The 15,617-nt window shown below is 42.8% G+C and overlaps 1 protein-coding gene across 6 annotated transcripts in view; it reads left to right on the top strand.

Annotated features, from left to right (window-relative positions):
• The window catches only part of LOC120529819 (genetic suppressor element 1-like), a 79,918-nt gene extending 65,019 nt beyond the window's left edge, over window positions 1-14,899 (top strand). For all 6 annotated transcript variants that reach the window (XM_039753995.1, XM_039753992.1, XM_039753993.1 and 3 more), the window contains 3 exons: window positions 2,917-3,138; window positions 8,732-8,835; window positions 14,138-14,899. In XM_039753995.1, coding sequence (XP_039609929.1) covers window positions 2,917-3,138; window positions 8,732-8,835; window positions 14,138-14,233 — 422 coding nt within the window. In that variant the 3' untranslated portion in view covers window positions 14,234-14,899. The remainder of the gene's footprint in view (window positions 1-2,916; window positions 3,139-8,731; window positions 8,836-14,137) is intronic.
• Window positions 14,900-15,617: the final 718 nt, after the last annotated feature.

The following is a 15,617-nucleotide window of genomic DNA, read 5'->3' as shown; positions in this document are numbered from 1 at the left end:
ATGGGGGGCTACAGCAACAGACCACCACAGCGGGTGCCACTCCTGTCCGCTAAGAACAGGCAACTGAGGCCACAATTCACACGTGGGAAACAGCAAAACTGGACAACAGAAGATTGGACAAACGTCACCTGGTCTGACGAGTCTCAATTTCTGCTGCGACATTCAGATTGTGGGGTCAACAACATGAAAGCAGGGGTCCATCCTGCTGTGTATCAATGGATCAGACTGCTGGTTGTGGTCTGATGGCATGGGGCATATTTTCTTGGCACACCTTGGGTCCCTTAGTACCGAGCATCATTTAAATGCCACAGCCTACCTGAGTCTTGTTGCGGACCGCATGTCCATCCCTTTATGATGATCTTCTGATGGCTCCTTCCAGCAGGATAACACGCCATGTCACAAAGCTCCAATCGTCTCAGACTGGTTTCTTGCACTTGATGATGAGCTCACTGGACTCAAATGGCCTCCACAGCCACCAGACGTCAATCCAGTAGAGCATCTTTGAGATGTGGTGGAATGGGAGATTTGCATCACGGATGTGCAGCCGACAAATCTGCAGCTACTGCGTGATGCTATCATGTCAACGTGGACCAAAATCCCTGAGGAATATTTCCAGCAGCTTGTTGAATCTACGCCATGAAGAATCACAGCAGTTCTGAAGGCAAAAAGGGGTCCAACCGGTGTACCTAATAAAGTGGCCGGTGAGCGCATGTTCTTGTCATTGGAGGTCACTGAATGTTATGCACAGTGGCACCGATTTGCTGGGTTCTTAGCTGGGTTTTCTTGAGGACGTTTGAGGTTTTGAGTTATTCTGCTTTCCGGGAAGCCAATCAGGGTGGGTCTCCAACACAGAGGTGTCCCGCTTGAGATGTTCCTTCTCGAAATAAGAATCGCAAAGGAAGGGACGAGAAAAGTAATTCACGAAATGAGGAGCATCCTGCCAGATCTGAGCAGATTATTCCCAAGTTGTAATGAAAGAAAGTCCATATATATATCTCAGATCAAAGAGAAGGGAAATATAATAGAGTCGCACTTTTGAGGACCACGGAGTCGATCCGACGCCACCCACCCTGGGGCTCTGACTTTATCACTACCAGTAGACTCTCGGTTTGCTGTCTCGGTGCTTCGATTCTTACTGTGGATTAATTAAGTGGGATTTCTATCGGGACTTGGTAAGCGGTTGGAGGAATACAGAAGATAATCTTGAGAGTTTAAGTGTTTAATGTGTGGTATTATGTGGTGTCTTTGTGATTATGTCTTTAATATTTATTGGGTAGACTGAACTCCTCACTATAACCACCCCATTTATGTCAGGTCAGCCATGAGTTACATTGTTTGATGGATTAAAAGCCAAAAGTCTCCATGACCATCATCATCATCAAGTCCTTCCATGAGAACCCTAAATAAAAAGAGTTCTGTTTCATTTATGTTAGGTAGAATGCCCAGAGCGGGCTGGTCAGGTGGTCTCGTAGCCTGGTATCCCTGCAAATTTTATTTTTCTCTCCAGCCGTCTGGAGTTTTTTTGTTTTTCTGTCCTCCCTGGCCATCGGACCTTACTCTTATTCTATGTTAATTAGCATTGTCTTATTTTTCTTACTTTGTCTTTTCCTCATCATGTAAAGCACTTTGAGCTACATTACTTGTATGAAAATGTGCAACAGAAATAAATGTTGTTGTTTAAAATACGGCTTACTGGGGCTACCAGTAGTTATACATGTCACTAAATCTTGGTCTGCAAAAGCTCATTTTACCTTTTCATGAATGTGTCATCACGAACGAAGTTTGTTACATGTCTCTCTAGGATCTCCGTTTGGAATTATAATTCCGGTCTTCCACGTCTGCATTTTTAAATGTGTGAAGTATAGGCTCATTAAGTCACTAGGAACTACCCATCTAAGACAAGCTGAAATCTAATTAATCAACGCAGACCTCAGCATTAATGTTTGTAGGAATGCAGTTTATAATCCATCCATCCATTATTAAACCCGCTATATCTTAACTACAGGGTCACGGGGTCTGCTGGAGCCAATCCCAGCCAGCAAAGGGCAAGGCAGGAACAAACCCGGGCAGGGTGCCAGCCCACCGCAGGGCACACACACACCAGGGACAATTTCGGATCATCAATGCACCTAACCTGCATGTCTTTGGACTGTAGGAGGAAACCCACACGGACACGGGCAGAACATGCAAACTCCACGCAGAGAGGACCTGGGAAGCGAACCCAGACGGGTCTCCTTATTGTGAAGCAGGCAGCTTGCTATGCATGTGGTAACAGAATGACAAATGCAGTGCATTTTAACAGCTGGTGCATAGCAAACATTTGTAGTAATAAAATAATTACTTAAATGCTTGGGATCGTCATCTGTTGGAATGTTCAGTGTCAATTAAGCTGGGATTTGTAAAAGCAGTGCTAATGTTTGCAATGTGGCATCTTTTGGAATGGCAAATGCAATTCATTTTATTTCTACCAATACCTATCATGCCACAGGTTGGAAAGACACAGACATAGCAACTACACGGTCACACAGACACTTAAATCCTTTCATTACTGTCACGTATACAGAATGTCCTGCCGCTCCATGCCAGGTCCCGGCAGTGTTTAGAGTTCTGGGGCTGTACTTGCTGTGTTTGTGGGGGCTTCTGTGAATTGTTAGGATGGCGAATGTTTTGATTGTGACCTAACGGGTGGGCGGGTGGGTCTTAGTAAAAATGGACATTGCCCCGAACAATATTCAAAGACAGTACAGTGTTCTTCCACCTCCATTCCCCACCTCGGCCAAGCATGTCCAGTTACCGTCAAGGTTGTTCAATTGGTCCTCCCTGACTTTTTATTGTCCGCAGATCTAAAAGGCTTTTTTACACTCAGACCTACCGGCCATTTTCTTTAAACTTTCTCTAACTCTCCTGTCGTTTCAGGGCCCACTGTGCATACGTACACCAGCTCTCAATTTCCAGTTCAGGTACAGGAAGTGAATGGAAGTCTAGACGTCAGCTGCACAGGTGAGCACGTTAGGATTCAAAGTGAGAGCAGCATGAGTGAAGAGGAGGAGGAGGAGGAGGAGGAGGTGGAAATGGTCGGGCAAGCCAAGTGGCAGGGAATTGATGCCATATTTGAGACCTACATTGACTATGCAGAAGGTCAGTATGAAAGCCAACTGGGCGAGTTTAATATGCACGTGTTATTGGGTTTCGAGGCTTCGGTTACTTTATAACCAGCTGTGCTTCTCTGTCAAACACACCGAAAACAACAAAATGATATATGAAATTTATTAAATTGGTAATTGTTATGGCCAGACTAATCAACGTAGAACTGTAATATAAACGACTCTAAAATCTACAGCACCCATCTCCCCCCATTCCTCTTCTGATTCTATAAGACTCCCCTATGCCGTTTGTTTCTTGTATCGTTATTATTTTCCTCACCAGCCGTCATCACCTTCACGTTGCTACTGCCTCACATAGGGAAGGGGGTTTGGTATCCGCGGATCGGATAAGACGCCTGCTAACCACGAGTCACAACCTCGGAGGCCACGCCCCTGGAAACCTGGGAAGCAGACCAAACAACGGGAAATCAAAATGGTGGCAGTCTGAGGACCCAAAATGGTATTCAAGGTGTTGCACAAAAAAACACAAACATTTCAAATAAGTAACTGATGTGTCTGTGTGTCTGACTGGTTGCTTTTTCTCCGTTATATGCAGTTTAGTAGGTGATTTGTAAAAGCAACACTAACGTTTGTGATGCACCATCTGTTGGAATGAAAACACCACACATTTCATTAGTATACGCATTACAAAATACATTCCAATAAATGGTGCACTGCAGATGTGAACGCTGAATACGCTGAGGTGTACGTCGCTTAACTTAGATTACAACCCATCTTCGGGCCTGGGTATATACACTTAATGCTCAGAACGCATTGCATCATGGCTGCCACACATTCCCAGCGCTCTTCTGGCGCATCCTTTGAGCACGTCGTCAGAAATGAATGCAATGCATGCGTGAGTGGCAGTACCAGCAAAAATTGGGGTGGCACGTGTGTTAGGTTTGGTACACGACGTCAGCATCGTTGTTTAAAAGCAACATCTCTGTAGTGACAAACGTGCCACTTACTGTCAGAATAGCTGGCCAGCTCTTTGAAAGTGGATGTGGAAACAGGAAAGACGAAATGGAAGCAAATGTCCGAGAAAAGAAGTGGGGCCACTGCAAGATAATGTCATGTGACGACAGCTCCAACAGGGTCAGTCAGTGTGTGTGCTCTTCGATGTATGATGAATGGTTCGGTGCAGTGAAGCACATCATCAAATTTAAGTGCTGACTTGCAAATGTCTGCATGGTGCTTTTCTTCATCCATTTCTCTCATTGGCAATACAAGCATTGCATATTCCCCATTGAACTGACACAATACGTTTAAAGGTCGCACGTACTACCTTCTGTGATGCTGGTGTTGTCTTTTTTTTTTTTTCGCACATTTGCAACAGCACTTCACGTTGCCACCTGGTGGAATCCTCTAAGTCAGGAGTGTCGAACTCTGAGCCTGGAGGGCCGCAGTGACTGCAGGTTTCATTCTAACCATTGTGATGGATGGCCGGATGGGACGCCCTGTTGAGTAGACCGGGGGAATGGATATGTCGTCAACAACAGTACCTCCCCCGGGTCATGAGAGGGCAGCCCCCCTGGTTTGTGTCACGGCCACGGGTTTGGGGCTTAGAAACCCAACCCTGCTACACCAACAGCATTTATTTGTATAGCACATTTTCATACAAACTGTAGCTCAAAGTGTTTTACATAATAAAGAATAGAAAAATAAAAGACACAATAAGAAAATAAAATAAGTCAACATTAATTAACATAGAATAAGAGTAAGGTTCAATGGCCAGGGGGGACAGAAAAACAAAAAACTCCAGACGGCTGGAGAAAAAATAAAATCTGTAGGGATTCCAGACCACCCAGTCCCCTCTGGGCATTCTACCTAACATAAATGAAACAGTCCTCTTTGGATTTAGGGTTCTCACGGAAGGGCTTGATGATGATCGTCATGTAGAGTTCTGCCTTTTAATCCATCCATCATTGTTGGAGCATCATGAAGCTTTGAGTAGGTGGAGGTGGCGCAGGCCACCACCACAAAGAAACCGGAAAAAGAGAGTAGGGGTCAGTATGGATTTTAGAGCCACCATGAATAGTTATTATGATGAATTGAACATATAGAGAATCAGGATTAAGTTAAAGTGAAGTTATAAAAAGGCCATGTTACACTAATGTGTTTTCAGCAGTGTTTTAAAGTGCTCTACTGTATCAGCCTGGTGAATTCCTATTGGCAGGCTATTCCAGATTTTAGGTGCATAACAGCAGAAGGCCCCTGCCTGCCTCACCACTTCTTTTAAGTTTTGTTCTTGGAATTCTAAGGAGACACTCATTTGAAGATCTGAGGTTATGATTTGGAATATAAGGTGTCAGACATTCCGATATATAAGATGGAGCAGATTATTTAAGGCTTTATAAATCATAAGCAGAATTTTAAAGTCAATCCTGAATGACACAGGCAACCAGTGTAGTGACATCAAAACTGGAGAAATGTGTTCGGATTTTCTTTTCCTAGTTAGGATTCTAGCAGCTGCATTCTGCACTCGTTGCAGTCGATTGATGTCTATTTTGGGTGGCCCTGAGAGGAGTGCGTTACAGTAATCTAGTCGACTGAAAACAAATGCGTGAACTAATTTCTCAGCATCTTTCAGTGATATAAGAGGTCTAACTTTACTTATGTTTCTTAAGTGAAAAAATGCTGTCCTAGTGATCTGATTAATATGTGATTTAAAATTCAGATTACAATCAACAATCACCCCTAAGCTTTTTACCTCCGTCTTGACTTTTAATCCTAATGTATCCAGTTTATTTCTAATAGCCTCATTGTATCCATTATTGCCAATCACTAAGATTTCAGTTTTCTCTTTATTTAACTTGAGAAAGTTACTATTCATCCATTCTGAGATACAAGTCAGACATTGTGTTAGTGAATCAATAGAATCGGGGTCATCAGGTGCTATTGATAAGTACAGCTGTGTGTCATCAGCATAGCTGTGGTAGCTCACGTTGTGCCCTGAGATAATCTGACCTAACGGAAGCATGTAGATTGAGAAGAGCAGCGGACCAGGATAGAGCCTTGTGGACCACCATATCGGATATCATGTGTCTTTGAGATCTGATTACCACAACTAACAAAATATTTTCTCCCTGTGAGGTAGGTTTCAAACCAATTTAAGACCCTGTCAGAGAGGCCCACCCATTGACTAAGGCGATTTCTAAGAATGTTGTGATCAATGGTGTCAGATGCAGCACTCAGATCGAGGAGGATGAGAACAGATAAATGGCCTCTGTCTGCGTTCACTCGCAAATCATTTACTACTTTAACGAGTGCAGTTTCTGTGCTGTGATTTGTTCTAAAACCCGACTGAAATTTATCAAGAGTAGCAGGTTTATTGAGGTGGTCATTTAGCTGCATAATGGCTGCCTTCTCCAGAACTTTACTTAAGAAAGGCAGGTTAGAGATGGGTCTAAAATTTTCAAGAGCCGAGGGGTCGAGTTCATGTTTCTTAAGTAGGGGCTTAACTACAGCAGTCTTAAGACAGTCTGGGAAGACCCCCGTATCTAATGACGAATTTACTATGATTATCAATTAGCACGCCTGATACTTCTTTGAAATAATTTGTTGGTATCGGGTCAAGGACGCAGGTGGAGGGTTTTAATTGATCAGCTCCGGAGCCTGGGCATGCAGCACTTGTGCCAGATGTTAATTACGTAGCACCTGGAGCACTTCCGGCTGCAGTATAAAGGAGGCCAGAGTCGGGTGGCAGTGGACAGAGCTTGCAGGAGAGGAGTGGAGGCGGAAGAAGAAAAGAAGGACTGAGAATTGTGGTGGTTTGTGCACTGTGGTTGTGCTTTGTGTGCCAAACCAAGAATAAAAAGTGTGTGTTTTGGGATTTTTGGCGCCCTTGTCGGTCTGTGTCCGGGTTCAAGTTCACACCATCTTCTTCATTAGTGACCAGTTTTCACTGCTAATTAACTGATTTCCCTTCCCTGTTTTTAAGGATTCAGTCCTCTGAATTGACTCCTTTCTTCATTAAATGGCAGCCAAACAGAAATGAGACGTGAAATGAGCCAACAGATGACCAGCTAAACTGGGGCTTCAAACTCCAACCCATTTCACTCCAACCAGTTTCTTAATGAGAAGCCAATTCTTGCTGTTAATTAAACCCGCTATTTAATTACATGGCCTGCTGGTCTCATTCTGCCACAGCAGACATCTCCAAAACTGTTGATTTTGTGTTTTTTTCTAAGAACATCGTCAAGATGTTTGGTGACCTGAGAGACCAGCCTTACCGAGACCTTCACGTTTCCTTATTTTTAGATATTGAGTGATGGGCACAGGTGAGCTGGTCATGTGGCAACTCATTTCGTGTCTCATTATTGTTTGGCTGCCAATTAAGGAACATAGAGGCAACTAAAGGGGAGGCGGAGTCAAGTTAATTAAAACTAAAGCAAAAAAGTTAATTAGCAGCAAAAACTGGTTACTAATTAAGAGGATGGTTTGAAAGAAAACCTGCAGCCACTGCAGACCTCGAGAACCGCAGTCCGACATCCCTGCTCTAGATTTATATAAAGTACGCGTGCAAGTATAATCAGTGCACTGTATGCGTAACAGCAGCTTCTGCAAGCATATGTTTTGCATAGTGTCAAGTATATCCTGGCCCATAGACAATAAAATAATAGATGTTAATTTGGACAACCACCAGGGGGAGCTCTCTCATTAGAACAGTAATGGCCCATGTGGTGTGCTGGGCCGGGACCTTACATCACCTTCAGGAGAATCAACACCAAATCAACAAGTTCATTACAAAGGCAGATTCAGTTACGGAAGGCCCCCTGGACGTGCTGGAGTTAGCGGTGGACTGACGACAAAACTAATGGCCATTATGAACAACGCTGCATGTCCTCTCAAATGCATTTCAATAACCCGATTATTCACAAAAACCTGATTTCTGTTTAGAGAAATTCCAGTTAGAGAAACTGCGGTGCTCTTTCTCCCCTGGAATTTCTTTCTTGATGCAGAACTGACTAGAGCCAATACCATCCCTCTTGCACCCATGCCGGAAAATAATTACAACGGAGTAATATGGTACAAAAAGAGAAATTATGTAATTAACTTGCTTTAAAAGATAACATTCATTCTAAGAATATAATGCATAATCTCCCCAGGCCGGAGAGAAACAAAGGGACATTCCAGCCAAGTGGGAGAACACAGACAATCAGATATCCCATCCAGCAGTTAGGAACGTCGACGGTACAGTGAGAGAGGCTTCTGACGTCGTGCTGGGTCTTCGTCATTCTAAACACTCACATCATTACATGTTTCATAGAATTCATGTCAGATATGGGCGACTACCAGAAGAACTGGCTGGTTATTAATACCCTCATTGGCTCTCATCATTTACCACAGACGTTAACCATATTGGTCAAGCAGATATCAGCACTTTTTTTTTTAGATAACCTGCTTGTGTGTCCTTCACGCGTTTTCTGCCCGTCTCCCTAACCCGACACACAGCTGTCGTTTATCCATCTCTCCGACAGTCTCTCTCACAGGTGAATTGCAAATGGCATTGCCACTAATAACATTCTTGCTACAAACCATTTTAGAAGTTCCATCTTTATTTTTTTTTTTCCTTTTTAATTCAACAGAAAGAGACTTGGAGAAGGACGTTCTGTTAGAGCAGCTAAGATTCCTGAAAGAAAAGAACGAAGAGCTGCATTTCCGAGCAAATAATCTCCGCTCCCACATACAGGTATGTCCAAAAGGCAGCTAAAAAAAAAAAAAAGCTAGGAAATGTGGCAGGTTGGGAGGGCGGCTGTGGCCCGTCACACACCACCTTTAACTTTTGCTCCCGGGGTTCTTAAATGTATTCCATTCCACTGGCATATGAATGTGCGATGTCGGCAAGTAGAAATTTCTCAATTGTGTATTAAATACCTGCCTGCACCTCTCTGAAGACGCATACCCGCTGCCCACCTTAATCTGTTCAGAATGTCCCTTTGTGCTTGTTTCTGATGGGAGTGTTAGCTCCGTGGAAATATATTGCGGCATTTTAATAAACCTTTCTTTAAATAATTATAAATTATAACGGCGATATCCCTCTTTTCGGCAATAGGCGGCGACAAAGTCACAGAAAAGACAGAATATACTTAGCTTGTTTAATGCGGCTTACGTTGCTATAAAAACAGGGAAGACCAGCCGATTTCATCTGTGAACCGTGGGGATTCGGTCGTGTAGAAATGGCTTTTTTTCTGTCACAACGGAGGTGGCTTTGGAGTCTATGGCTTCCACTCCCTCAGGTCCTCAAAGCTTGGCAAGGTTTCAGCGTTTTTTATATTGTGTCCACACGACCAAATCCCCCAGTACATTGCCAAACAAGGTAGACAAACTGGAGCTAAGCATCAGACAGTCAGATCATATAACACTTAGGCCTTTTAGGGCTGACAACAGCTGTTCCTGTCTGTCTTTATGCTTTGCTTGGCCCAGCAATTCTGAAAGCTGACACCCTGTGCTAAAGCTGGCTCAGCTCTGCATGGCATGTTACACAGAAAAATACATTTAAAGAGATCTAAAACAGATACAGTGACACAATTCTTAATATTATAACAAACTTATTATAACAGTGCTTCCATCAGGCTTAAAGATTAGTCCAGCAGCCGATATGACAATCATAAATCTTAATACATTTGGCCCAAAATAGAGACAGGGCACGTTATTTATCTACTCAGCTATAGAACGTTTGTACAGGTTGCTATTTATGGAGTTGACTATTTGATTATTTATTTTCTTTTTATTTTCTTCTAATGCACAGTCGTGGAATTCAGCAACTAAGCATTTCCCACATATTGTACTCTGTGTTGCTGTGTGTGAGAAATAATTTGGTTTTGATGACAAGATATTATTCCCAGTAATAAATAATGTCACCCACATACAGTTACGTTAAAAACTAAATACACCCCATGAAACACATACATTACATTATATATATATATATATATATATATATATATATATATATATATATATATATATATATATATATATACTGCTCAAAAAATTAAAGGAACACTTTTTAATCAGAGTATAGCATAAAGTCAGTGAAACTTCTGGGATATTAATCTGGTCAGTTAAGTAGCAGAGGGGGTTGTTAATCAGTTTCAGCTGCTGTGGTGTTAATGAAATTAACAACAGATGCACTAGAGGGGCAACAATGAGATGGACCCCCAAAACAGGAATGGTTTAACAGGTGGAGGCCACTGACATTTTTCCCTCCTCATCTTTTCTGACTGTTTCTTCACTAGTTTTGCATTTGGCTACAGTCAGTGTCACTACTGGTACCATGAGGCGATACCTGGACCCTACAGAGGTGGCACAGGTAGTCCAACTTCTCCAGGATGGCACATCAATACGTGTCATTGCCAGAAGGTTTGCTGTGTCTCCTGCACAGTCTCAAGGGCATGGAGGAGATTCTAGGAGACAAGCAGTTACTCTAGGAGAGCTGGAGAGGGCCATAGAAGGTCCATAACCCATCAGCAGGACTGGTATCTGCTCCTTTGGGCAAGGAGGAACAGGATGAGCATTTCCAGAGCTCTACAAAATGACCTCCAGCAGGCCACTGGTGTGAATGTCTCTGACCAAACAATCAGAAACAGACTTCTTGAGGGTGGTCTGAGGGCCCAACGTCCTCTAGTGGGCCCTGTGCTCACAACCCAGCGCAGTGGAGCGCGATCGGCATTTACCATACAATACCAGAATTGTCAGGTCCACCAATGGCACCCTGTGTTTTTCACAGATGAGAGCAGGTTCACCCTGAGCACATGTGACAGGCGTTGAAGGGTCTGCAGAAGCCATGGAGAATGTTATGCTGTCTGTAACATCATTCGGCATGACCAGTTTGGTGGTGGGTCAGTGATGGTCTGGGGAGGCATATCCATGGAGGGACGCACAGACTTCTACAAGCTAGACAAAGACACCTTGACTGCCATTAGGTATCAGGATGAAATCCTTGGACCCATTGTCAGACCCTACGCTGGTGCAGTAGGTCCTGGTTTCCTCCTAATGCACGACAATGCCCGGCCTCATGTGGCAAGAGTATGCAGGCAGTACCTGGAGGATGAAGGAATTGAAACAATTGAATGGCCTTCACGATCCCCTGACTTAAACCCAATAGAACATCTGTGGGACATTATGTTTGGTCCATTAGGCGCCAGGTTGCTCCTCAGACTGTACAACAGCTCAGGGATGCCCTCATACAGATCTGGGAGGAAATGCCACAAGACACCATCCGTCGTCTCATTAGGAGCATGCCCGACGTTGTCAAGCATGCATACAAGCTCGTGGGGGCCACACAAGATACTGAAAAGCATTTTGAGTAGCAGAAATTAAGATTTTGAAAAATGGACTAGCCTGCCACATCTTCATTTCACTCTGATTTTAGGGTGTCTACACAATTGAGCCCTCTGTAGGCAGAAAACTTTTATTTCCATTAAAAGACTTGGCATCCTTTTGTTCCTAAGACATTGCCCTGTCGTTATTTGTGTAGATATCCAACTTCATATTGAGATCTGATGTATCTAATGTGTTTCTTTAAAGTGTTCCTTTAATTTTTGTGAACAGTGTATATATATATATATATATATATATATATATATATATATATATATATATATATATATATATATATATATATATATACATACAACATATACATACAGTACAGGCCAAAAGTTTGGACACACCTCCTCATTCAGTGTCTTTTCTTTATTTTCATGACCGTTTACAGCACTCCATCACTCTCCTTCTTGGTCAAATAGCCCTTACACAGCCTGGAGGTGTGTTTGGGGTCATTGTCCTGTTGAAAAATAAATGATCGCCCAACTAACCTGACTTCTGCACAACACAACTGCTGGTCCCAACCCCATTGATAAAGCAAGAAATTCCACTAAATAACCCTGATAAGGCACACCTGTGAAGTGAAAACCATTTCAGGTGACTTCCTGTTGAAGCTCATCGAGAGAATGCCAAGCAGAGCAAAGGGTGGCTATTTTGAAGAAACTAGAATATAAAACATGTTTTCAGTTATTTCACCTTTTTTTGTTAAGTACATAACTCCACATGTGTTCATTCAGAGTTTTGATGCCTTCAGTGAGAATCTACCAATGTAAATGGTCATGAAAATAAAGAAAACAAATTGCATGAGGAGGGGTGTCCAAACTTTTGGCCTGTACTGTATATGTATTTAACACAGGTGGACATACCAAGATTTGATCTTCATTGAAATGGCTCCTATAGGTAAGGCTGGTATAACAGGAAGACAACAAAGAAAATCTGACTTTGCAGTAATTTATACACCAAAAAATGAACAGATATGCCATTTCTGTCTTTAGCCCCCCCACTGGCTCTCTTAGCTGACATTGCCCCCTCAAGTCGGCACGTCCTAGGACTGTGAAAGTCTCTGAGATCAACTAGAGGTCACCTCTTCTCACTCCTCTGTGCACAATTCTTTGACAGGTGGGATGGCTGAGGGGCGTCTTGCATGCACAGCTCGTTTCAAACCAAAGGCATTCCCAACCCCAGCCTCAGCGATCCAGATCTTGACTTGGCCATTCCAGAACTCCCCATTTCTTCCTTTTCAGCCATTTCTGGTTGGATCTACTGCAATGTTTAGGGCCACTTTCCATCAAGCTTCTTATCTTCTGACCAATGGTCTCACATTATCCTCCAGCACCTTCCAGGCCATTGAAAACGTCCTTGTAGATTCAATGATGGGTGAGCTGCCCAAGTTCAGATGCAAAGCAGCTCCAAAGCATGCAGTTTCCACCACCATGTTTAACAGTTGGGCGTCAGGTTCTTCTGGTCAAATGTTGTCTTTTGGTTTTTACCAAAAATTTCTTCTTGTGTTTTGGCCAAATTACTGTCTCTACCTCAGCTGCTTTTTGTCCAGTAAGTGTTAATCACCCAACTTTAGCCTTGCCCTGATGTTCTTTCTGTTCTCCTCCTGGCACACCACCTATGTATGTAAATCTCATTGGCACAACTTCTTCTTAGAGGTAGACTCAGGCACTTTGATATCAATAGCAGCAAGAGATACCTGGAAGGTCCCATGATGAATCTCCGGGCTTCTTTGAGACTCCATTCAGCATCCTACATTCTGGGGTGGTCTGGCCTGGCCAAGTTGGCAGCTGTTTGAAATCTTTTTGACTTGTAGATGATCTTCTGCACAGTGGAACGGTTGGTTTCCATTTGTTTGTAGGTCTTCTGAAATCCTTTCCCTGACTCACTGGCATCCAGAACCTCCTTTGTGAAGGTCTCAGAGTGTTCTTTGTATCTTGGCATGGTGACAACACTCACTTCAACAGCAAAGGGCAAAGCACATTAAATGTCGGAGGTTTAAATAAGGCAGAGTCAGACGAGGTCCTCTCTCATAATGTTCTAGTCTCGTTTACACCCGATTCTAATTTGTGGTTGCAATAAATTACTTTTTTCACGCGCAAAATTTGCATGTATGTTTATTTAAATTTTTGTTTGCTCATTCGCCTTATACGATTTCCTGTATTAGGAATTTGTTAGTTTTCGCATACCCCTTGGCGTCAGCCACTGTACAGCGTCCCCAGGAGCAATGACAGGTTAAGGGCCCCACAGAGTAGGATCCCTTTTGGCAGGAACCTTCCGGAATACCAGCACAGACCCTTAGCCTGAGAACCACCACTCCTCCTGTACAATGGACTACAACATTATGTTTGTTATACTGTATCATCTTTAGCTAAAGATAATGTTTAAGTAAAGATGAAATCTTGATATGTCCACATATGTTAAAAAAAAAATAATAAAAACAACATTTCATGGGGTGTACTTACTTTTTCACACAAGTCTTCTATTTAAAGTCACTGAGCAGCTTCAGCCAAAAGCGGGCGAAGGCGGTGGCGTTGACATCCATCCTGCTGCCAGCTGATGACTTTGCACATCTGCATTGGCCACATCGTCCTTAGCCAGACACAGATGGGCACCATTTAGGATTTTTGCTTGTTGTCTAAATTCATTTTTGTTTTAAACAGGGTCTAGAAGAAAACAGACAAAAGCTGAATTACGAACGAGAACATCACCTGGCCTCCCTGGACTTGTTAAAAAAGAATATTATTTTCACTCTGTGAACAACGGTCTCATGAAAATAAAACTGAACGGACTGATGTGCGCATTGTAGCACACATGCCATTGAACAGGACGACGATGGACAGCCAGTTGCAGTTACAGTGACCAACCAACCCAGAATCTGCATCTGACCGACAGTTTTGACTTACGATGACAATGAAGGAATGCGGGTGACATGCAGCTGTTCACGTATTTCTCAAAGGCAATCCTTAAAGTTGTAGGGCTGCACGGACCTCAGGAGGTGTTCTGGCATTCAAAGCGAGCAGCAGGTGACACCGAAAGATGGGAGGAATGGGTGGGGACAACGGTGACGGTTTGTCCTGCTGATGTGACTGCAGCAACTGGAAGAACAATTAGGCAGTGCAGCCCCCTAGTGGTCACGGTGTGGGAAACTAAATCGCTTTAAAAAATGTTATTAAGTGAATTTCCACTTATAAGCTCATATATAATGTGTGTGAGTGTGTGTGCTTTATGACAGACTGGTGTCGCACTCAGGAAGAGATCACAGTGGACACCATTTTATTTTTTTACTCTGTTTTGGGAAAGTGTTGTAGTGTTTTCGCTAATCTGTATTTTACATTTTTCTGTTTTACGTTTTGCATAGCCAATGATTTTTACTTTGGACTCCTTTTGAATTGTGCTAAATAAAGCAAGTATTTCTAATCAAATAAGTTGGGGAAATTGGAAGATGACTACATACAGTGGAACCTCAATTCACGACTGTAATTAGTTCCAAAACTCTTATTGTAACCCGATTTGGTCGTGAACCGAAGTAATTTCCCCCATAGGATTGTATGTAAATTCAATTAATCCGTTCCAGACCGTAAAAACTGTATGTAAATATATTTCTAAGCACAAAAATAGTTAATAATACCATAGAATGCACAGCGTAATAGTAAACTAAATGTAAAAACATTGAATAACACTGAGACAACCTTGAACAGAGAAAAGTAACATTGCAAGAATTCATGCTATTGCTTTATGAACCGCGCTCTGTAAACACTTTTTTTAAATGAGTTTTAAGCAAAGGGAAAAAAATGAACATTTGAAAAATCTGTAATTTAATAAACAACTAAGAAAGGTAACATTGCAACAATGCACGCTACGAACCGATCGCTGTAAACAGAAGTGAAGTGGAGGTTAAAATCAGATAGAAAACAGTCTTCATTAAATACAATGAGGTTAAAACAATGCTCGAAGCAGTCTCTTTAAAAACAAGCCCGGTATATTCTTTAACTGCCTTCTCGGCCTTACGCAGCCAGCCCTCTCTCTCTCTCGCTCGCTCTCTCTCTCTCTCTCTCGCTGCACAGGAAAAGACTGAACACGTGCAGAAATCATCAGCACGTACGAACCGGAAGGGAAACTGGCTTGTTCTTCACCCGAGTG

This window comes from Polypterus senegalus, chromosome 5, assembly GCF_016835505.1.
Source record: "Polypterus senegalus isolate Bchr_013 chromosome 5, ASM1683550v1, whole genome shotgun sequence".
Lineage (NCBI taxonomy): Eukaryota > Metazoa > Chordata > Cladistia > Polypteriformes > Polypteridae > Polypterus > Polypterus senegalus.
This window is presented reverse-complemented; position numbering and strand designations above follow the sequence as displayed.